General features: G+C 34.8%; 1 protein-coding gene across 2 annotated transcripts in view; it reads right to left on the bottom strand.

Moving 5' to 3' along the window:
- LOC136033844 (ribosome biogenesis protein BOP1 homolog) overlaps positions 1 to 24,533 on the bottom strand; it is a 55,285-nt gene that overhangs the window by 21,785 nt on the left and 8,967 nt on the right. For both annotated transcript variants that reach the window (XM_065714796.1, XM_065714795.1), the window contains exons 2-8: positions 23,963 to 24,067; positions 18,970 to 19,275; positions 16,587 to 16,738; positions 13,250 to 13,367; positions 11,590 to 11,744; positions 11,004 to 11,175; positions 9,357 to 9,524 (exon numbers count right to left, since the gene is read on the bottom strand). In XM_065714796.1, the coding sequence (XP_065570868.1) occupies positions 9,357 to 9,524; positions 11,004 to 11,175; positions 11,590 to 11,744; positions 13,250 to 13,367; positions 16,587 to 16,738; positions 18,970 to 19,275; positions 23,963 to 24,004 (1,113 nt within the window). In that variant the 5' untranslated portion in view covers positions 24,005 to 24,067. The remainder of the gene's footprint in view (positions 1 to 9,356; positions 9,525 to 11,003; positions 11,176 to 11,589; positions 11,745 to 13,249; positions 13,368 to 16,586; positions 16,739 to 18,969; positions 19,276 to 23,962; positions 24,068 to 24,533) is intronic.

Below are 24,533 nucleotides of genomic sequence, written 5' to 3'. Positions count from 1 at the left end.
ATAAAACACAGAAGCAGATTTTGAGAATAGAAAGACTTAAGCTGATAAACACAGGTACAACTGTGAGCCACTATTTGATTTTCATCCAAGCTAAGAAACGGTGAATCGCTTAATTTTTGTCGAAAATCCCACCGATATAAAACACAGAAGCAGATTTTGAGAATAGAAAGACTTAAGCTGATAAACACAGGTACAACTGTGAACCACTATTTATTTTCATCCAAGCTAAGAAACAATGAATCGCTTAATTTTTGCCGACAATCCAACCGATATAAAACACAGAAGCGGATTTTGAGAATAGAAAGACTTAAGCTGATAAACACACGTACAATTGTTAGCCACTATTTGATTTTCATCCAAGCTGAGAAACGGTGACTCGTTTAATTTTTGTCGACCGATATAAGACACAGAAGCGGATTTTGAGAATAGAAAGACTTAAGCTGATAAACACACGTACAATTGTTAGCCACTATTTGATTTTCATCAAAGCTGAGAAACCGAACTCGTTTAATTTTTGTCGACCGATATAAAACACAGAAGCGGATTTTGAGAATAAAAAGACTTAAGCTGATAAACACACGTACAATTGTTAGCCACTATTTGATTTTCATCCAAGCTGAGAAACGGAACTCGTTTAATTTTTGTCGACCGATATAAAACACAGAAGCGGATTTTGAGAATAGAAAGACTTAAGCAGATAAACACACATACAATTGTTAGCCACTATTTGATTTTCATCCAAACTGATGAACGATGACTTGTTTGATTTTCGTACCACCAATATAAAACATAGAAGCAGATTTTGAGAATAGAAAGACTTAAGCTGATAAACACAAGTACAATTGTGAGCCACTATTTGATTTTCATCCAAACTGATGAACGATGACTTGTTTGATTTTCGTCAACAATCCAACCGATATAAAACACAGATGCAGATTTTGAGAATAGAAAGACTTAAGCTGATAAACACAGGTACAACTGTGAGCCACTATTTGATTTTCATCCAAGCTAAGAAACGGTGAATCGCTTAATTTTTGTCGAAAATCCCACCGATATAAAACACAGAAGCAGATTTTGAGAATAGAAAGACTTAAGCTGATAAACACAGGTACAACTGTGAACCACTATTTATTTTTATCCAAGCTAAGAAACAATGAATCGCTTAATTTTTGCCGACAATCCAACCGATATAAAACACAGAAGCGGATTTTGAGAATAGAAAGACTTAAGCTGATAAACACACGTACAATTGTTAGCCACTATTTGATTTTCATCCAAGCTGAGAAACGGTGACTCGTTTAATTTTTGTCGACCGATATAAGACACAGAAGCGGATTTTGAGAATAGAAAGACTTAAGCTGATAAACACACGTACAATTGTTAGCCACTATTTGATTTTCATCCAAGCTGAGAAACCGAACTCGTTTAATTTTTGTCGACCGATATAAAACACAGAAGCGGATTTTGAGAATAAAAAGACTTAAGCTGATAAACACACGTACAATTGTTAGCCACTATTTGATTTTCATCCAAGCTGAGAAACGGAACTCGTTTAATTTTTGTCGACCGGTATAAAACACAGAAGCGGATTTTGAGAATAGAAAGACTTAAGCAGATAAACGCACATATAATTGTTAGCCACTATTTGATTTTCATCCAAGCTGAGAAACAGTGACTTGTTTGATTTTCGTACCACCAATATAAAACATAGAAGCAGATTTTGAGAATAGAAAGACTTAAGCTGATAAACACAAGTACAATTGTGAGCCACTATTTGATTTTCATCCAAACTGATGAACGATGACTTGTTTGATTTTCGTCAACAATCCAACCGATATAAAACACAGAAGCAGATTTTGAGAATAGAAAGACTTAAGCTGATAAACACAGGTACAACTGTGAGCCACTATTTGATTTTCATCCAAGCTAAGAAACGGTGAATCGCTTAATTTTTGTCGAAAATCCCACCGATATAAAACACAGAAGCAGATTTTGAGAATAGAAAGACTTAAGCTGATAAACACAGGTACAACTGTGAACCACTATTTATTTTCATCCAAGCTAAGAAACAATGAATCGCTTAATTTTTGCCGACAATCCAACCGATATAAAACACAGAAGCGGATTTTGAGAATAGAAAGACGTAAGCTAATAAACACAGGTACAATTGTGAGCCACGATTTGATTTTCATCCAAGCTAAGAAACAGTGAATCGCTTAATTCTCGTCGACAGTCCAACCGATATAAAACACAGAAGCGGATTTTGAGAATAGAAAGACTTAAGCTGATAAACACAGGTACAACTGTGAGCCACTATTTGATTTTCATCCAAGCTAAGAAACGGTGAATCGCTTAATTTTTGTCGACAATCCAACCGATACAAAACACAAAAGCGGATTTTGAGGATAGAAAGTCTTAAGCTGATAAACACAGGTACAACTGTGAGCCACTATTCGTTTTTCGATTTTCATCCAAGTTAAGAAACGGGAAATCACCTAATTTTTGTCGATAATCCAACCGATATAAAACACAGAAGTGGATTTTGAGAATAGAAAGTCTTAAGCTGATAAACACAGATACAATTGTGAGCCACTATTTGATTTTCATCCAAGCTAAGAAACGGTGAATCGCTTAATTTTTGTCGACAATCCAACCTTGTATAAAACATGGAAGTGGATCTTGAGAATAGAAAGTCTTAAGCTGATAAACACAGGTACGACTGTGAGCCACTATTTGATTTTCATCCAAGCTAAGAAACGGTGAATCACCTAATTTTTGTCGACAATCCAACCGATATAATACACAGAAGCGGATTTTGAGGATAGAAAGACTTAAGCTGATAAACACACATACAATTTTTAGCCACTACTTGATTTTCATCCAAGCTGAGAAACGGTGACTCGTTTAATTTTTGTCGACCGATATAAGACACAGAAGCGGATTTTGAGAATAGAAAGACTTAAGCTGATAAACACACGTACAATTGTTAGCCACTATTTGATTTTCATCCAAGCTGAGAAACCGAACTCGTTTAATTTTTGTCGACCGATATAAAACACAGAAGCGGATTTTGAGAATAAAAAGACTTAAGCTGATAAACACACGTACAATTGTTAGCCACTATTTGATTTTCATCCAAGCTGAGAAACGGAACTCGTTTAATTTTTGTCGACCGGTATAAAACACAGAAGCGGATTTTGAGAATAGAAAGACTTAAGCAGATAAACGCACATATAATTGTTAGCCACTATTTGATTTTCATCCAAGCTGAGAAACAGTGACTTGTTTGATTTTCGTCAACAATCCCACCAATATAAAACATAGAAGCAGATTTTGAGAATAGAAAGACTTAAGCTGATAAACACAAGTACAATTGTGAGCCACTATTTGATTTTCATCCAAACTGATGAACGATGACTTGTTTGATTTTCGTCAACAATCCAACCGATATAAAACACAGAAGCAGATTTTGAGAATAGAAAGACTTAAGCTGATAAACACAGGTACAACTGTGAGCCACTATTTGATTTTCATCCAAGCTAAGAAACGGTGAATCGCTTAATTTTTGTCGAAAATCCCACCGATATAAAACACAGAAGCAGATTTTGAGAATAGAAAGACTTAAGCTGATAAACACAGGTACAACTGTGAACCACTATTTATTTTCATCCAAGCTAAGAAACAATGAATCGCTTAATTTTTGCCGACAATCCAACCGATATAAAACACAGAAGCGGATTTTGAGAATAGAAAGACGTAAGCTAATAAACACAGGTACAATTGTGAGCCACGATTTGATTTTCATCCAAGCTAAGAAACAGTGAATCGCTTAATTCTCGTCGACAGTCCAACCGATATAAAACACAGAAGCGGATTTTGAGAATAGAAAGACTTAAGCTGATAAACACAGGTACAACTGTGAGCCACTATTTGATTTTCATCCAAGCTAAGAAACGGTGAATCGCTTAATTTTTGTCGACAATCCAACCGATACAAAACACAAAAGCGGATTTTGAGGATAGAAAGTCTTAAGCTGATAAACACAGGTACAACTGTGAGCCACTACTCGTTTTTCGATTTTCATCCAAGTTAAGAAACGGGAAATCACCTATTTTTGTCGATAATCCAACCGATATAAAACACAGAAGTGGATTTTGAGAATAGAAAGTCTTAAGCTGATAAACACAGATACAATTGTGAGCCACTATTTGATTTTCATCCAAGCTAAGAAACGGTGAATCGCTTAATTTTTGTCGACAATCCAACCTTGTATAAAACATGGAAGTGGATCTTGAGAATAGAAAGTCTTAAGCTGATAAACACAGGTACGACTGTGAGCCACTATTTGATTTTCATCCAAGCTAAGAAACGGTGAATCACCTAATTTTTGTCGACAATCCAACCGATATAATACACAGAAGCGGATTTTGAGGATAGAAAGACTTAAGCTGATAAACACACATACAATTTTTAGCCACTACTTGATTTTCATCCAAGCTGAGAAACGGTGACTCGTTTAATTTTTGTCGACCGATATAAGACACAGAAGCGGATTTTGAGAATAGAAAGACTTAAGCTGATAAACACACGTACAATTGTTAGCCACTATTTGATTTTCATCCAAGCTGAGAAACCGAACTCGTTTAATTTTTGTCGACCGATATAAAACACAGAAGCGGATTTTGAGAATAAAAAGACTTAAGCTGATAAACACACGTACAATTGTTAGCCACTATTTGATTTTCATCCAAGCTGAGAAACGGAACTCGTTTAATTTTTGTCGACCGGTATAAAACACAGAAGCGGATTTTGAGAATAGAAAGACTTAAGCAGATAAACGCACATATAATTGTTAGCCACTATTTGATTTTCATCCAAGCTGAGAAACAGTGACTTGTTTGATTTTCGTCAACAATCCCACCAATATAAAACATAGAAGCAGATTTTGAGAATAGAAAGACTTAAGCTGATAAACACAAGTACAATTGTGAGCCACTATTTGATTTTCATCCAAACTGATGAACGATGACTTGTTTGATTTTCGTCAACAATCCAACCGATATAAAACACAGATGCAGATTTTGAGAATAGAAAGACTTAAGCTGATAAACACAGGTACAACTGTGAGCCACTATTTGATTTTCATCCAAGCTAAGAAACGGTGAATCGCTTAATTTTTGTCGAAAATCCCACCGATATAAAACACAGAAGCAGATTTTGAGAATAGAAAGACTTAAGCTGATAAACACAGGTACAACTGTGAACCACTATTTATTTTCATCCAAGCTAAGAAACAATGAATCGCTTAATTTTTGCCGACAATCCAACCGATATAAAACACAGAAGCGGATTTTGAGAATAGAAAGACGTAAGCTAATAAACACAGGTACAATTGTGAGCCACGATTTGATTTTCATCCAAGCTAAGAAACAGTGAATCGCTTAATTCTCGTCGACAGTCCAACCGATATAAAACACAGAAGCGGATTTTGAGAATAGAAAGACTTAAGCTGATAAACACAGGTACAACTGTGAGCCACTATTTGATTTTCATCCAAGCTAAGAAACGGTGAATCGCTTAATTTTTGTCGACAATCCAACCGATACAAAACACAAAAGCGGATTTTGAGGATAGAAAGTCTTAAGCTGATAAACACAGGTACAACTGTGAGCCACTACTCGTTTTTCGATTTTCATCCAAGTTAAGAAACGGGAAATCACCTATTTTTGTCGATAATCCAACCGATATAAGACACAGAAGTGGATTTTGAGAATAGAAAGTCTTAAGCTGATAAACACAGATACAATTGTGAGCCACTATTTGATTTTCATCCAAGCTAAGAAACGGTGAATCGCTTAATTTTTGTCGACAATCCAACCGATATAAAACATGGAAGTGGATCTTGAGAATAGAAAGTCTTAAGCTGATAAACACAGGTACAACTGTGAGCCACTATTTGATTTTCATCCAAGCTAAGAAACGGTGAATCACCTAATTTTTGTCGACAATCCAACCGATATAATACACAGAAGCGGATTTTGAGGATAGAAAGACTTAAGCTGATAAACACACATACAATTTTTAGCCACTACTTGATTTTCATCCAATCTAGGAAACGGTGAATCGTTTAATTTTTGTCGACAATTCAACCAATATAAAACACAGAAGAAGATTTTGAGAACAGAAAGACCTAAACTGATAAACACAAGTACAATTGTGAGCCACTATTTAATTTTCCTCCGATCCGAAAAACGGTGACTTATTTAATTTTTGTTGACAATCTAACCAGTATAAAACATAGAAGCAGATTTTGAGAATAGAAAGACTTAAGCTGATTAAAAAACGTACAATTGCGAGCCACTATTTTATTTTCATCCAAGCTAAGAAACGGTGACTCCTTTAATTTTCGTCGACAACTCAACCTACATAAAGCACAAAAGCGGATTTTGAGAATAGAAAGACTTAGGCTGATAAACACCTGTTTAATTGTGAGCCTCTAATTGCTTTTCATCCAAGCTGAGAAATGGTGACTCTTTATTTTTGTCGACCATCCAAGCAATTAAAAAAATAGAAGCAAACTTTAAGAATAGAAAGACTTAAGCTAATAAACACATGCGCAATTATGAGCCACCATTTGACTTTTATCAAAGCTGAAAAATGGTAACGTGTTTGTTTCTGTGGATCATACAACCAAAATAAAGTCACCGAGCTACTCCTGCTTCAGGAAATTTCGGGGAAGTGTAGACTCAATTACCAACTGTTCAGATTCCATCGAAACCTGAGTTGCACATCTGTACATAGACTATTAAAAAAGACTACTGACAAAGCTCACAGAATAAAATCCTCCCTCTTTATGTGCAGCTTAGACATGTTTGCTGCGTTTGACTCGGCTAAGAAGTCTCATTTGAATGTGGGAATAGTGCTAACGTTTTAATACTTTTATCTTATTAGCCTTCATCAAGCTTTGCAAAGGTTAAACTGATCGCGAATCAACTGAGTAGACCTATCAGAACTATCCGAGGTCTTCAGCAAGGATCTTTATTAGGCCCCATCCTGTGTAGTATAACACCCCGACATCTGGAATACGGTAACCAAAATATTTCAGAACGATTTAGCATCAACTTCTGCAACTTTAGTCTGCTTGAGTGTTCTGACCTCTCTTGTCCCCGGAGCAAAATCTTGATTCGCGCACCCCATGTCTTTCCAAAATTTTCAGACGAAATATTAACAAAATTTGCACATATCCACAAAATTTGAATAGAAAATATAAAAAACAATAACACTGAAATTATTTAAATTCAGCCTACTTACTTTTATTCTCAAGGAATGGTGATGAAGATGTAAAAAAAAAAAAAAAAAAAAAAAAAAAAAAAAAAAAAAAAAAAAAAAAAAAATTTGCTTATACTTACTGCCAACTACATTCTCTACTTTATTTTAATAAAAGTAAAATTTCAAAAACTAAGAAATGATTATAACCATCAAATTATTTTTTTTGGAAATTTTGTGCCCCTAAAATTTCTACACACAGGGCAAGTGCCCCTTCTGTCCCACCTAAAACCACCTCTCGTCTGCTTTCGTAAGCGAACGACCTACTAATGCTAAGTTGCAATCCTGCTTCTTTACAAGAAAACATTGATCATCTGGTTACTGGATATGCGTCTAGGGCTAAAAGGAAAGCAGGCACTCCGCAGTTGGGGTGGGAAGATATCATAAAGAAAGATTTACGGGAAGTGGGAACTTCATGAGAGGGAGTAAATAGGGAAGCTTTTAATAGATTTGGATAGAAGAGGAGCGTGCGTAGCTGTGTTGACCTCAGGTGGCTTGGTGTTGCGATGAAATGTTAGCAGTAGTAATAGTAAAGTACTGGTTAAAGACTTAGCACACTGAATACTGAATTTTGGAATTGACTCCTTCGGGAAGTAAGCAGCAAGGCAGTGAAAATTGTATGTGACAGATGAGCGAACAAAAATTCTCCCTAGAAAATCTATGAACTATCTGGGAATAAAACTGTTGAACAGGTACAAGAATTTAAACACTTAGGAAGCTGGATAGAAAATGCCGGCAATGTGACATTTGAAATCAAGAGAAGGATTGGATAAGCATTAGGGGCCTTCAACAGACTAACACCAATTTGGAGAAGTAACAAGTACTTATTTCGTTTAAAATTGCGCCTGTTCAACAGCAATGTGCTGTCTATATTGATGTACGCCGATGAATGTTGAAAACTCAACCAACAACTTGAGAAACGTATACTTGGATTCGAAAATATTTGCCTTCGAAAGATCCTCAAAATCAGTTGGCATCAGAAAATTACCAATAGGGAGATCCGGCTGAAAACAAACCAGCCCATAGTGACCGAAGTTATGAAGAAAGGAAGATGGACATATTTTGGTCATGTTCTACGCATGCCCGAAGACAGAGTGCCCTCAAGAGTGCATCAGGGGCAGCCTGAAGGAAGACGAAGACGAGGCCGACCAAAACACACACTGCAGAGGCAGTATGATCGGGACCTGAAAGAGGCCAACATTTCTCTCACTCGACAATGGGAATATATCACAGCAGCCGCACAGCTTCGTGTTGAATGGAGAGGCTTTGTCGACGCCCTATGCGCCAGTGATGGCTCAGGAAGATCTAAGGTCTAAGGTAAATCTGGGAATAGCATACGGACAAGATACTTGGAGTTCACGTTAATTACTGATAGATACAATTACCAACAATAACCGATCAAGTTATGGCAAGCTTGTCTCTTTGAAGTTTAGCCGGAACAGGGAAAATTCTTGCAGAGCTTTACGTAGCAGTTAATCTCCCTCACCTGCTGAGCTCTCCTGCTAAAATTAAAGCATTGTGCGACTTTCTGCCTTTACACCTTATCTGCGAGTTTGAATGAAGAAATCGATCTTTGATTTTATTCTCTCGTGTTGAAGTGTTCTTTTTTTTCTTTCCTTCTTTTTCCATTACCCCCCTTTTTTTGTTTTCTTTTTTTTGTATGAGCAGGCACAAATAAATCATTATTATTATTATTGTATAAATTTGGATGATTTCACTGTCAGTTCCTTTCTTCTGACAAATAAAAAGAGAAAAAATGTACGTTAGTTTTAGAGTTAGTCAAAGCAAATACACAAACAAAATAAAATTAAAGATCCCACACTGCCTCTTTCTCCCTCCTATCATAGTTCTACTTGTGTGTTTCGTCTATTCTTTGCTTTTTATGATTTTGTTTGTTTGTAAAAGTCGGAATGTTTCACTGGATTAAAAGTATTTAATGAAACCGATTTATTTTTTAAAAAGAAATAGCAACTGGAAAACATTTCTATTAAAAATTTTAAGGTAAGTTAAGTAAAACAATATGGACTTACTCTATTTTTTCGAGCTCTTGGTGCTAAATATAGATCCATACATCTTTCAAATCTCTCTTTGACAAAGGACCCGTAACCCGGTACAGAACGCAAATTCGAATACTTTTGGGGTATAAACTGGTATTTCCTTTTCCATGGTTCCTCCTCGAGACTCTTCCATGTTTCAAGCTAAAATGAAAGGATAACTTTCAAGCAAAAAAAAAAAAAAAAAAAAAAAAAAAAAAAAAAAAAAAAAAAAAAAAAAAAAAAAAAAAACAACAACAACAACAACATAATCATGGTTGCAGCAACTGCTGCAACCTAGAAAAAGCGAACCACAGCCCTTATTATAGCAAAGATTCATAGGCATTACCAAAGGAGTTTTGAAAAGGAGTTACCCTCTCCTTTCCTTCCTATTCGTCAAAATCTGTGTTTGATGTTTTATTTTCTGCTATCCAAGCCATATACAATGATTAGTCTGTTGCATGTGCATATACAGAGGTATATACGGTAAAGCCCCAGGCACTCAAATTTTTTAGAAAATTTCCATAACATTTCCTCAACATTTTCATATAATTCATTTTTTTGAAGGACCCCCCCCCCCCCCTCATAGAGGGAGGGGGAGATTTGTCCACAAATCCACACACGAATTTGTTCATATAGATTATACAGTTCTTAAATTACAAACTAAAAAAGAATATATAGTTCGCTCTGACTAATTTGGAATTGTGCTACTGATATACTCTCTTATTTTTTCAGCAAAACCAAGTGACGCCCATTCATAGAGCACAAAATCATGGTAACTTTAGTTGCTTATTAATCCGAGCGACTAAAAAGAACAAGGAACAGATGGTAGAATAGGTTCAAATTTTGAGGCCATTTTACAAAATCAAGCCCGTTTTATTTGTACTGGGCGGTCAAATATTGACTTGAAGCATTTGTACTGGTTATGGATATTGCAGGCACAAAGCCATTCATTGTTTATAGCACAAAGTGACCGTAACAAGAGCAAGTTCTTCTCGTGTACGAGGTATTTTTAATAATTAACATATGCAAATCAACAGAAGTGGATTCACCAGCATATTCTACAATATTAGCATTTACATTCTGTTCAGAGCAATTGATCAAATAAGAAAGAGAGCGAGTAAAAGAGAAAGAGACAAATCACACAATAAATCACCTCAAAGATTCAACATATTCTTGTTCTTGTCATATTCTTGCAACACGATTTGACATTTTCTGTCAATGAAATTTTTCTGTGCATTTCAGATGTTAAGAGAATCTTTAATGTTTTTTTTAAGCCAAAAAATTAGATGGCGTTGAATAAGCTGTTAGTAGACTTTTTAACGATGCTCCCATTCCTATAAAAAGAAAAGAAAAAAAGAAGCTATGGTTTCTTGCAAAAAAACACAAACTGAAGCTCAGGTCTTTAGCTGTTTATCATGGTTCTTATGTGGACTAAAACCAACTAACACCCTAAACAGCAAAAAGTCTATTACACTGGCTCTATAAGCGTCATACGGCCACAGACTGTAATTAAAAAGAGTAAAGAAAAATTTAGGATTTAGCTAGCTACTGCTATATGGTACTCGCTAGCTTTTTTTTCTTAAAAAAGAGAGAGGGAGAGAGAGAGGGGGAGAGAGAGAGAAAGATGATTAATGTCCATACCTCTTTCTCAGTAAAAAGATACTCCGGTGGTGGGTTGTAAGACTCTGCGTGACCAGGAAGTCTCATCTTAGGAGCAGCAATATGGCTCTCGATCCTTTTAATGTCTTCAGCTTTATCATCTGAATCCCACAGCATGTAAAATTGTGGTCCTTCTACTTTTGGTTTAACCATACTAAAAGATGTAAAGGACATGGTTACATAAAAAGATACAAGTGAAATAAAAATATATAGAAAATAGGGAGAGACCTACAAACCGATCTAAGTGCCAAAAATTTTAGTCAACAGGGTAGCGCTTTATTCTCAGTGACACTAATAGTTTGCCAAAATGATCTAACATCTATCACTAAAATCTTCTATACTTTATAGTTTTTCATACTGCTTTTAGCAACTAAATTTAGGAGATTTTTAATCTTAAATATATTTTTATATTTCACTACCAATTTCAATATAAGCCTAACAATATACAGAAAGTAACACAAGACATTTTTAATTCTTATTACACCCAAGCCAAAGTACCTAACACTTAACTCTTTTCATTACTATTTACTTCGATTTGGATTTTAAAAAGCAATTTTGATGAGCATACCTCAAAGGCTTCAATGCACCCATTTTCATCATATGAATAAGTTTCGCCACCCTTTTAGCTTCATCCTTAGAAGGTAGGAAAGATCTTTTGTGAGGCGGTACATTAACAATTGGAGTTTGCATGACATCTTGTGACGAGAACCAGTAGTTCCAAGGCTAGAAAATAGGAAACAAATGATTAGAGGAATTACTTAAGTCCAACAACATGTAAGTAGAACTAAAACACGAATTCCCACAGTTCTAATCCTTAGGAGGGTCAAAAATATACAAAGGTGTACTTTTTCCAGGAAGAGGGGCAATGATGTCCTTCATATTAAAACCGGGGGAAGATAGGATTACTCTTGCGTCATTAATACAGATATGACGACATGAAAAGGATTAAAATTTTTTCAAAAATTACGAACGAGTATCACATATTAAACTGGTATTACTTTATTTTACACCAGAAATTGCCAAGATAAACCAACAGCCAGATAAGATACAAGAGAAAACTTAAAAATTATATAGAGAGCATAAACATTTGAAAAACAGAAATGGAGTCAAACAAAACAGTAATAGATAAAAAAAAGAAAAAATTAAACAAATCGAGGATTAAATATCACAGCTAGAAGAAAAAGAATGATTAGGAATGGCGGAATGGCTAAGAAGCCTTCGAATGTTTATCGGCATTCACTGTCTTATATTTGAAGTTGAAACAGACTGACCTTTAGTGAAAAAGAAAGTGCTTGGCTAACACCAATTATACTCCCCCCCCCCTTTCTCCTCTGTGTAAGCATGTTATACATATTATCAGTAACAAAATTCAAGCGATTCATTTCAAAAAAATAATATTTGAGCTGAAGTTCGCTTTGCCGTATATTTCAGCAATAATATCACTCGAGCCTTGGAAAATTGAAGTAAATTAGGTAAAAAGGTCATACAACCAAAGAATCGTGTGTACCGATGAAACAGTTCGTGGTAACGAACTGTAAGTAAGGAGCAACTCGGCCCAACAGCAACCAAAGCTCCATAAGCTGTATTTTTTATAACAATAAAGAATTCCGTTTTTATGCTGATTACAAATAAATAAAATCCATTAGGTCAAATTTGTGTGATTTTCGAAAAAAGAGGAAACAGCCCCAAAAAGTCAAGGGATCCTAACGAAAATCACGCCATCAAATTCGAATTTTCAGACAATCTTACTGTAGAGGTTACCAGCTCCCACCTATTTTCCAGGCAAAACTATAGAAGGGAGTGGATGAAAGAGGATTTTCTGGTATGACTTGAAAAACAGTCAAAAATTAAATAAAAACCAAGTTTTTCAACTGAAAGTAAGGAGCAGCATTAAAACTGAAAATGGACAGAAATTATTACGCAAATGAGGGGACTGTCCCCTTCTCAATCACTTGCTCTTTACGCTTAAGTTAGACTTTTTGTCACATTCCCTTAATACTACTCAAACACAGGGGCCATTAAATTTGGTTGAGAAGTATTTTTAAAGAGCTTTCAGACTTTAGCGTAAAGAGCGAAGAATTGAGGATATGGATTGAAATCTTCATATACGTATTAATTTCTGAGGTTTAAGTTTTAATGTTGCTCCTTACTTTCAGTTGAAGAAACTTGGTTTTTATTTAATTTCCTTATTACAGACCGTCCATGGTAAATATAGACTATACAAATACCTCTGTATCATTAACTCCGCCATCAGGCACTCGATTCTCAGTTAGCCGTTCCAAAAGCTGTACATCCTCATCGCTTAATTTCATTTCAGCTCCAGTTGATGGATCAATCACCGTTCTCCTACGAGATTATAAAAAGTCAAAAGGGCAAGGACAATGTAGATTTCTCTTTTGTCCAGATATGACGGTTTACTACTACCTGGTAGACCTAGCCTTGCCACCAGTTTTCTACTAGAAACCATTTCTGTGCAATTAAAAGAATCCTTCTCGTTTATTAACTTTTATTACAAGATCAGAGTTTTATGTCTTTTTTTCATATTTTCTCACCCATACTGTCAAAATCACTTTAAAACTCCTGCTAATAGTCAGACTATCTCATCTCCCAAGGCCAACACACACGAGACTAAAATTCTAAACTGCGATAAATCTTTTTAATGCCATTTTATAGTTGAATAGTGAATGAATTAAGTTAACTCAAACTTATTTCGTAAGTTTGAATTGCGGAACTAATTCTGAAGATTTGGAATATATTGCAAGCTCCAGGATAACTTGAGGTAGTATGAACTACCTCAATTAATTCATTTCATTAATTTATTTTAATTAATTTCATTAATTAATCGCTCATAAAGAATATTCAAGGAATGATACAAGTCTGTTGCGTCCGATTTAGCAGGTAATCAAAACAAGTGTTCAACTTCAAATGAAATAGGTTATATCCATCAACCAAAATGGGAAATTTCACTAAGACACTGGCAACATTGACCTTCTTCTAGGGCATAGAAACGGTAAATATAAATCAATATTTTCTCTTTCTTTTAAAGGGCTTTCGTAGTTCTAACACCCCGTTCTGATTTCGTTCTGAGACCCAAGATTTTCGGTAAGGGGGCGAAATAATTGTTCTTGATATCGTCAGCCGAAAAATTTTTAGAGCAAGAAAAAACAATCAGTCTTACATAATCTGCTTGAGGCGTATTTATTATTTATTTATACTTATATATCTGGGGGCGTTATTTGCTATTACCAATATAACAATATAAGGCAGTATGAAAATGTTTACAATTTTTAGTTTAGTCTTTCATTTTCAACAACTATAACAGAGCTTTTACGAACAGGAATGGGACAATAAGGCCTAACTGAAAAATTGATCTCACTATGCTTGATAGCATTCTAAGTGTAATAGCCTCGAATACTATGAGGCTTTTTGAACATATACTAAGGGAAGAAGAAATAACTTAAGAAAGAAATTATTTAATATTTATATGACTAATTCACAGCAAGTATTAGTAAATTAGTATTTTTGTTTTTCGTTACTTAGCTTGGAGAACACACCACTGGATGCCTCTTTTTATGCTATTTCCTGATATATTAATCGCCTCCTTCGCCAATTTTAATTTTGACACCTTAAAAGGACCATTAATATGACACCTTGTCCCATATTGGAAAATTGTTACCAGCAATTGTAAAAACTAACTTAAAACAATCATAAATATTTATTTATTTTATTCCTAAAAGCATAATACTTTACTTTAGTGAAAAAGAAAGTGCTTGGCTAAAACTAATTATCCCCCCCCCTTCTCATCTGTGTAAGTATGTTATGCATATTGTCAGTTAGGAAATTCAAGCGATTCTTTTCAAGAAATGATATTTGAGCTGAAGTTCGCTTTGCCCACCCCCTCCCCTGAAGGATAAACAGAAAGAACGCAGATCGATCAGCGTGAAGAAAAGAGTTACGCTATTATTAAAAATGACGTAAATATTTATAGCGAACTGCATATTTAGCAGTGACAGGAGGGGGACTTAAAAAAGCAATGCAATTTTACTATTGGTTTAAGTTAGAATTTATGATGGTTTGGAAGTTGTTTTGAAAATTTTTGGTAACCATTTTTTTTACTGGCAAATAATAAGAAACAAGGTGTCACTTTAAGAGTCCAATTTAAAATCGCAAAGGGAGCGAGTAGGAGAGCATAAAAAGACACGCATATTCATAGTCTACCTAACAAAGCAATGGAAAGAATTCCAACTTTAACCAAACGCTTAGTTGAATTTATTATGAAAGAACCGTGAAAAATGGGTTCGACCCCCACTACAATGTTCCCGTCTAACTGTCCCGTCACGTGTCTAATTGAATAGTTTCAGCGAAAGCGAAATTAGTCAGAAGTAAAGTCCAGGCACAATCTGGACACTATTTGCGATATGTAATTCAATAGTTTGAGCAATAGCTTCAATTTGCTGCTGAAAGTAATAAATGCAAGCAACTAAAATTAAACATCGTTGGGCTGTTTTAAAGTCTCTTTACAGGGTATGACTGGACATAAAGCAAATGATTATGCTGATGAAATGCACTTAAAAATAGGTTAAAAAAAGGTACCGCATTTACATTCATACTAACTACTTTAAAATTTGCAGTAAAAAAAATCTTTAAGATAGATGCCTCACAAGATGGATATATCTATTATAAGTAGTGATGGGAAACAAGATTGACCAAGCCGAAAATTGTTCTGTCGCCGGCGAATAGTCCTGGTTAAGCGGCTTTTGGTATTTCATCCACATTTTTTTTTTAATTTATTCAACCTAGTTAAGTTGGCAGATCTTTCAGCTATAGGTTGCACAGAATACTCAAATGATTCATTGTCCAATGGAATGCGCAAGAAATGATTCTTTATTCTAAATTTAAACTGCTTGTCTTTTTTCTTTTATTCAAAGCTTAATTAACTTGCCTTTTTTCATACCAAGATGCATACAAGATGCTTACCTAGTTGGGCTCGTCAACAGAGAACTGCCAGTTACCCGGGTTAAAGAGAGAAATTTTTTTTTTTTTTTTGTAAAACTGAGAACAGGGTGCATTGCTAAAACAAAAATAAGCCTGAAAGAAGACTTTAGAAAAAACAAGAACAAAACACACAATAACATTTGAATTAATATAAACGGAACTATTTTACAAGAAGTTTCGTAATTTAAGAAAGAGTATTTTAAAAAGACCCATTACTTCATAGGAAATTATGCTCGGCAAACTTTTGGGACTAGTAATTTGTTTTAATTTGTCAATTGAGGTCATGAGACAACAAGCATCATACATTAATAAAGTTCTGTTGCTCTCAGTGATATTCATGCTTCTACCTGTTTAGTTTGTTGGAGTTTATTTACCTTTGTTTATGTCATTTTTTCAGCTTGGCACATGGGTTTTAATAAACTTACACTTGATATTTAACTTCCCAAAACCATGAGCAAAGTGGTTTCAAAGGAGTACTAAAAATATTACACTTAGATCGTGTACATAAACACACACACACGCACAAAAAAAAATTTTTAAGTGAAAATCGACTATAATTTCTGTGTTTACCAAGAGTCTGGATCTTCCATTTTCTTCAGGAAACGATCGAGTTGATCCCCTCTTTGTGGCTTGGCTATGGGCTTTCCTTCCAAGTCGTAACCAACATGGGAGTATTCATCATACCACTTCAAAGGAATATTTCCCACAGTATTCCGGATATCCTAGTAATAAGATAAGTAACGATAAATGGGTATTTCAAAAGACAGATGTAAATAATTGAATTATTAATTGCATTTGGATTCTAAATTTAATATTTTTGGTTTTATTCTTCTGCTAAAAAAAATGACTACCGCCAGTCTCCAAAGACAAAATCCTGCCGACTGAACCAAAACATTTACTCTTTATTTATTCACTGATTTTCTATAGATAAACTTGAACAAGACTTTGATTCAAAAATATTTGATTTTCATAAGGCTTGCTAACATGACCTTACTCGTCGTTTCCAAGGACTGGTGGCCTAATTTACCGAAGTCACTAATGTTAACATTATAAATACAAATGAGCAAAATTAGTAAAAGCTTAGGAATATTATAAAAATCAAGAAAAAGATAAATGATTTTAATTTACAGGAATTTAAAGTAGTCCATTTGCACCTTGACTACTTCTAAACTGAAAAAATCTAGACACAAGCCATTATATGGAAAAACTAGATATTATATTTTTAATATCCCATTCAGTGTGCTTGTTTTGAAGGCTAGAACTGAGCTTACCTGTAAAAAAAAGAAGTCATTATGACACCACAGATAAGAATTAGTTTATGTTCATTATCACACCACACGGAACCATTAACTTACAATTTACGATTACAAATTTGACAGATTACTGGATCTTAAGAATGGATTTTCCAAAATGAACCCTGACCCTAAATATTAAACTTATCTTCGATAAAACATGGGGCTGTTAAAAGGAATCGAATGACCACTAGATGAAGAAGAACAATCTCTAGATTGATGAATCATATAAAAAAAAAGTTTCTGTTACAAGACAGCTGTTTTCTCCATTGGCAAATTAGTGTGGCGTCAAATGATTAGATGATAGTGATGATCATCACCTAATAATTATAAAGAAAGCTTAAAGGTCGGTGAAAAGCCACTCTAGGCCAAACTTTAATCTAAAATAGTGGGATAAAATACATTTTTGTATGATAATCATAACTCATGTATCCATGTTGCAAATTGAGACACCACTTACTATAGTAACCAGAAAAAGCACAGTATACCATGTAACCTAGTTAGTTTTTGAAGCTGTATACATGTTCTTCAAGTGATAACGTTAAAAAAGCAGTCCTGTCGTACACAGTTAACAAAAGCGCTAACTCTGTGGCTCAGTGAAGTAGGTGTTTTCCAGTCCAGAACCTAAAATTTTTTACATTATCCTGTCATATATTATATTATTATAATTATATATAATTATATCTTGCATTACTATGATTCACTTATTTCAGTGCTCATCAAATTTGTATCACATCTAAATTTTTCTGCCCACCACATCCGGAAAATCCTGAAATCTATAACTGATCAAGGATTTACACAGGGGGTGCTTACCTCCATACACAAGGACCATTACAAAGATCGTACATCAGTTTTTATATGTAGAAACAAAGAAGATCAACAAACCCCAAATCTGAATTGTGTAATAAGCATACATCCTGATGTAAAGACGTAAGGAAAAAATTTCTGTCGTTACGCTTATTTACTTTTGCCAGAGCTGGCTCTTCTAATTTGTATAATCAGAATAAACAGATCAGTCAGTCAGAGAACTTCACAATACAAATAAGGCAAAGAATTCTGAGAAAAAAAGAACAATTGATAAAGTATAACAGTTCAAAATAGGAATGAAACCTTTTTATTAACAGAGAACAGATATAAAAATTTTTAATGGATATTTCGAACACATATACAGTGTTCATCATCAGCAGTAAAAGCTTTTTAGTGCTGATTTGAGTTTTATTGCTGATGATGAACACTGTATATGTGTTCGAAATATCCAGTTAAAATTTTTTATATCTGTTCACTGTCAATAAAAAGGTTTCATCCCTATTTTGAATTGCTATACTTTCGTCATGGAAAGGCAGTGTGGTCTTCGAAGTTATCTAAGAACAATTATATATAGCTAAGAACCTCTAGTCACGTCCTCTCTGAGATCGTTTAGATTAAATACTCTGTGTCCGTTTTTTTTCTTTCTTAAAAATTATTCAGGTGTCGCTGAGGTTTAAATGAATGAAAATATTAAGAAGTCCGAGAAAGATTGTAAATGTTATGAACAAAAAGGAGAACACTACCTAAAAAAAGACAGCATAAAACCCTAAAATAATAGCTCACAAAATAACCCATCAATACATATGAAAACATATCCAAAAGCCACCAAGCTTTGAAATTAAGTTTAGTCTTACCTCTTCATCTGATGAATCGTATTCATATTCATCACCAATACCACTGCTAGATGCCTCGCTTTTCCCACCTTCAAGTGACTGACTGGAGACATAAATATTTTCCTTGGGGTTTTCATCGCCAGTAACACTTTCGTCTGAGCCTTCTCTTTCTTCATGTTCTGAATCGAGATAGTCTTCCTCTGTTTCTTCTTCAACAGAGTCACCTTCGTCTGAACCAGCGTCTTCTTCAACCGAAGACTCATCTTCTTCGCCAGAATCCGTTTCATCTCCGGAATTGTCAGGTATTTCAGTTTTTAAATAGTCGTCCTGGTTTCAAAAAATAAAAGAAAAATTGAAATACAATTTTTGAGGAAAATTAATTAAGAGATGAAAAAATATAACAATAATATGCTAACACTTCATTCAGAAATGCCAGGGCTTGGAAGTATTGCAATATTCAAGAAATGTTTAATGCATCGTTTAGCTTTTCTGTCACAAAACCCCCTAAAAATAGTCACATTGTTCATAACCTATCTTATAATAAACAATAATTTGATCCCAAGAATCAGTTTTATCAAATGATCAAAATTTTATCATTAGTTATTGGTTGATAAATACTATTTGAATCTTACCTAAGCTTATTTTTGGTTTTGCATGCGCATTCTACTTGTACTCAAATATGCAATTTGATAAATAAAGTTATTCATCAACAGGACTTTAGCTACTTCTGAATCACGAAGACCCCTTGTCTGTCTTATGAAAACTCTTATTTTGTTTGTGGCCAAATAAGAGGCAACACACTAGTTTTGCCTATACTAAAGACCAGTATGCCATTCATGTGGTGCTGTTTTCTTTTTCTGGCTACTTTATATGAAGGTGATTGCAGGACTTTGGGAGGGGTCTCCTTCGACTAGAAATTAGAATTAATAGTGTTCTTTTCAAGGGTCAAGTGATTGAAGTGCAACTAACCATATCCCGTGCCCCCCTTTTTTAAATCATTCCGTGCCTTTTTTGAATCCTTAGCCCGCATAAACCATCATGATATCAGATCAGAACTTGAAACAGCCATCTTGTTCAGAAGATTCAAAAAGTCCAATAGATTAGACATTGAAGACGACATATCCCCACAGCCCCCCTCCCCAAGGCAAGGGCCATCATTATACGAATTGCTAATTGTTTACAGATAGGTTTTAATGGACATAGAGGGAGGAATGTTTGGTTTTTGGTTTCTGATTGACTTGAAACTTTTAATCCTGGTGCCCCTCCCCCCGTGATATTAAAATTATTTTGTTCAAAATTTAATATGTATTCACTTGAAGGAAACTTAAAAGAGCTTTTTACTTGGTATTTTTTGTGGGTCGTCTCTAAGTATATTTTATACTAATGAAAATTTTATAAAAAATACACCTTTTACACAGCATTTTTCGTCATTGCCCTGCTATCATTTATATTTTTGCTCTTTAAATTCATATGAATGTTTTTTCGAACTTAAGGACTTAAAGTACAGTCAGCCGATGGGTGCACGACCTGCCCTTGACCCACCAAAATATTGCCATGCCCCATTGGTTGGGCGATGCGCCCCATGTCAGGAATCACCGCTTTAGACAAACAAATTTTCAGTTCAAATGTTCCAATAGGCAAGTGCACCAATAGGCAAGACTATAAAACTTTTGCGAAAGAGTCAGGGTTTAGTAGGTAGGCAGTCCCCCTCAAATATTATTAGGATCTTTAGTTTTCAGTTTCAATACCACTCTTTAATTTCATTTAAAAATAACCTTCATCTTTAATTAAATATCATGTAAAAATGAAAAACTATACATAAAGAAGAATAGAAAAAAATACTAAGAAACCCAGATCTGAAAACCGCTATAGCTGTTTTACAAAATTTCTGAACAGCTCCTTATTGCAAAAAACACTACACGATTCAGATCAAATAGAAGCAATAATAATTCAAGGGTCCGCCAAAATGAATAAACTGTTCTGGTATTAAATCCTACCGCTTGATTTTTTTTCATATAAATTAAGTAGATAAACGTTTATTTTTTGGGTTTTGATCCGACGCTGTTTTTTTTGGGTTTTCAGGCTATTTTTTTTTACTATGGGCTGTGATTGGTACTTTACTAGGTTGCTGCTGCTGCTGCAACCTAGAACTATCGAGTCCTAAATCCAAAAATACACAATAAGAAATAAAAAATTCATCCATTTTCCGAGGTCATTTTTCCATGACAAGTGCATAAAACGTGCCAGATTTTTCTTTTTCTTTTTAGTGTTCTAGTTTTGTTCCGATATAGAATTATCAAGGAGTTACACAACTGCTTCTTTTAATAGAAAATCCATTTTCCTCTTACAAATGATTTGAAGTTGCTAGTAAAGAAAGTCGCTTCTCAAGTAGATCATTCATCATCTTGTATACGAAAATGCATTTTTTTTTTGGTAAAAAAATTGATTTTATTTTAAATATTATGTTTTTTTTTTATTACAAAAGCGAGCAGATGTAGCAATTTCCTTCGACACTAGGCCTTAAACAACTCCCTATGATGTTCCAGAGCCCCGCTAGCTGCAGAGAAGGAGAAAACGGAAAAAAAGATGCTTCCCATTCAAAAAAGTGATTTTCCTTGTTATTCAAGCCAAGGGACTCTAGGTTTCCTGGATAGGGTTTTCCGCAAAGGTGATTCCAATGGTATACTTTCGTTTCGAACCAACACCATTTTTAGGGGGGTTTAAAGGCTATTTTTTGCTATGGACCGTGTTCCTGTTTTACTAGTTTGGAGCTATCACTGCAACCACGATGTAACACTGTTCAGTTCTGTATATAAATATACCAATAAATGTGTACTTTGTGGTTCGATCCGACACAATTCTTAGGGGGTTTCAGACATTTTTTTGTTACTACGGGCCGTCTTCGTATTTCACTAGATTTTGAGCTATCACTACAACCATAATTTAGTCAATATACGTTATTGTGCATTTAAAATAATTAGAGGAACGCGCATTTTTTGGGAGAGAGAATGATTTTAAGGGGGCCCAGAAATGAACTAAACATTTAATTTGTGATCAGTCTGAAACTTTAACTCATAAGTCCTTGGGCCAACAGGAATCTTATTCAGAAAGAAATGCTTTGGGACCGAGGCCCCAGAAAAATGAAAAAAAAACTGTTTTCCCAGAACAAGGCCCAACAGAGAACCAAAAACTTTTCGTCGAACAGCTTGAAACTTACAGCCGTACTTTTTTGGGCCAAAACAACCATAACGTAAAAAAAAATGGTTTGGGTGAAAATGGGCCCAAAAAAGGGTCAACATCCTTTTTTGAATGGCTTGAAACTTGAAAAATCGTAATTTCCTGGGCAAAGGGAGCCCTAATATACAGAAATAATTTTAGGTGAGGAAATGGACCCCAAAAACACATGGCCCAAAAAACAAACAGACAACTTGTTCTATCAGCTCGAAACTTATGTCCAAAGTTCTTGGGTCATGGAGACCCCCGCGCCAGAAAAAATCGAAAACGAAATTTGCTTTGCCAAAAATAGGGTCGAGAACGAGCCAACAAATTTTTTCCGTCGAGCAGGGGCTTCTTAAATAGCGATGCCCAAAAAACATTTCTCCTCACTGGCTTGAAACTTTCAGGGAACTTCCCCTGGGGTAAGGGAGAGGCTCTTAGGGGGTCCAGGAATGGAACATAAACCTTGTTGCACCTTATCAGTTTTGAATTTGAGGCTGCAAGGACTTAGACCAAGAGAAACTAAATAAAATAAAAATTTAGAGGGCAATGTCCCCCAAAAACTGGGTCCAAGATTCTTTTCTGGTTAGCTCAGAACTTGAAGCTTTGAAACCTTGGGTCAAGAGAATGCACATATTAATACTACTAACAGGTCACTGCAACCATGCCGCCTGAGGTTAGCACAGCTGTGCACGCTCTTCTTCCGCCCTAATCGATTCACAGCTTCACTCTTTTGCCCCTGCCATAAAATTTCAATTTCCTTTAAATCTTTTTAGGACCTCCTCACTCCATCTGGTGACGACCTACTTGTTATTGGCAGACTTATTTCCCTATTCTTTCGAACTTTTTTCAACAGTAAAAACACCCTGCGTTTCGGCTATTCTACTTTTTACGTCTTTACTGCATCCACGACCTTTTTGAAGTCAAAGGTCGAAGTCAAAACGATGTCTATATCAACTACACACACCCCTATAAAAGGTAAAAAACAGTCAATAGATTATTTAACATTTCCTTTAGTGTTAGGCTATAACATTTTCCCATAGATTTCATTTTTCACAAAGTCACACCAATTAACACAAATTCACCAAAGTTTACACTTGTTTTGACCTGACAAAATATACTAAGCAGCTAATGACAGATGTTGAAAAACTGAGGGGCTTTTCCTCCTCAACGGCCCGCTCTTTACGCTAAAGTTTTTTACCGTTTTAAGAAGTAGAGTTAAGAGAAAGAGTCAAACTTTAGCGTAAAGAGCGGGCCGTTGAGGAGGAAAAGCCCCTTTCATATACGAATTAATTTCTGTTCGTTTTAAGTTTTGATGTCGCTTCTTACTTTCATTAAAAAAAAAACTTTTTTTTTTATTTAATTTATGAAAGCATGGTGGATAATAGTAGTACAGAATGTAGAAAGATGAATAAAGGTAAAAGCGGATTTGTCAACAATCAAAATAAAAGCAAAAAATACCCAAATGTACAGCAAGAATCAAATTATGAAAAGTGAGATATCAATCTTATTTGGGGGAGGGGTTATAGGGTCATGGCAGCAAGTACACCCATTTACAGATAATGCCACTGTTGAAAATGGTAGCACTGGTCTAGAAAGTTAAAATTGTTACCAAATATACTATAATGTACCAAGTAAATTTCCTTTGTTTCAAATAGTTAGCTTTTACTAAATAAGGTATAGAAGAGGACTTTTTATATCAAAGCAAGTAATAGTAATAAAAGAATCTATTGGTTGCAAAAGAACAAGCTAAGTTTGTACAAACATTCCAATATCTCGGTTCTTGATCAATGCTTACCTCATCTTCAACAATACCTTCATGGATATTCCTTCTCTTCATTTCTAATAGATACAATAAACGTCTATGCCTCTTAAAAGGTTGTTAGGTCAGCAAAAGAAGATACTAGAAAAGTAAGACTTTATAAGAAAAATAAATATTTATTTTACACATAAATTTGGGGAGAAACAAAGCACGCATAAATTTGTTGCATGTATCGTGTCTGCTGGGGCTTTTTTAACCACTTAACAACACCTTTTAGGAACAATATCCTCTTGTTTCAGTCAGTTTAAAGCAAATCAGAGGAAAATATCTATGTCTTTGCATATTCTTGCATGACAAATTGATACAACCAAATTCTTTTTTTTTTCAAAATTGCCCGTCTTCATTTAGGTATCCTTGATTCAGTCTACACGTTCTGAAAGTTTAAGCCAATCAGAGACAATACAAATTTTTCGGTCTATTGATAGGGGCCATAAATCAGTTCAACCCTAATTTTCTTCAAAATAGTTTGTCTCCACAAGGTTTATCTTGGCCAATTTATATGTTCTATAAATAAGAGGCCAATAGGAGACAAAAATTTGTTGGCTCA

Source organism: Artemia franciscana, chromosome 12 (assembly GCF_032884065.1).
Source record: "Artemia franciscana chromosome 12, ASM3288406v1, whole genome shotgun sequence".
In the NCBI taxonomy this organism is placed as follows: Eukaryota; Metazoa; Arthropoda; class Branchiopoda; order Anostraca; family Artemiidae; genus Artemia; species Artemia franciscana.
This window is presented reverse-complemented; position numbering and strand designations above follow the sequence as displayed.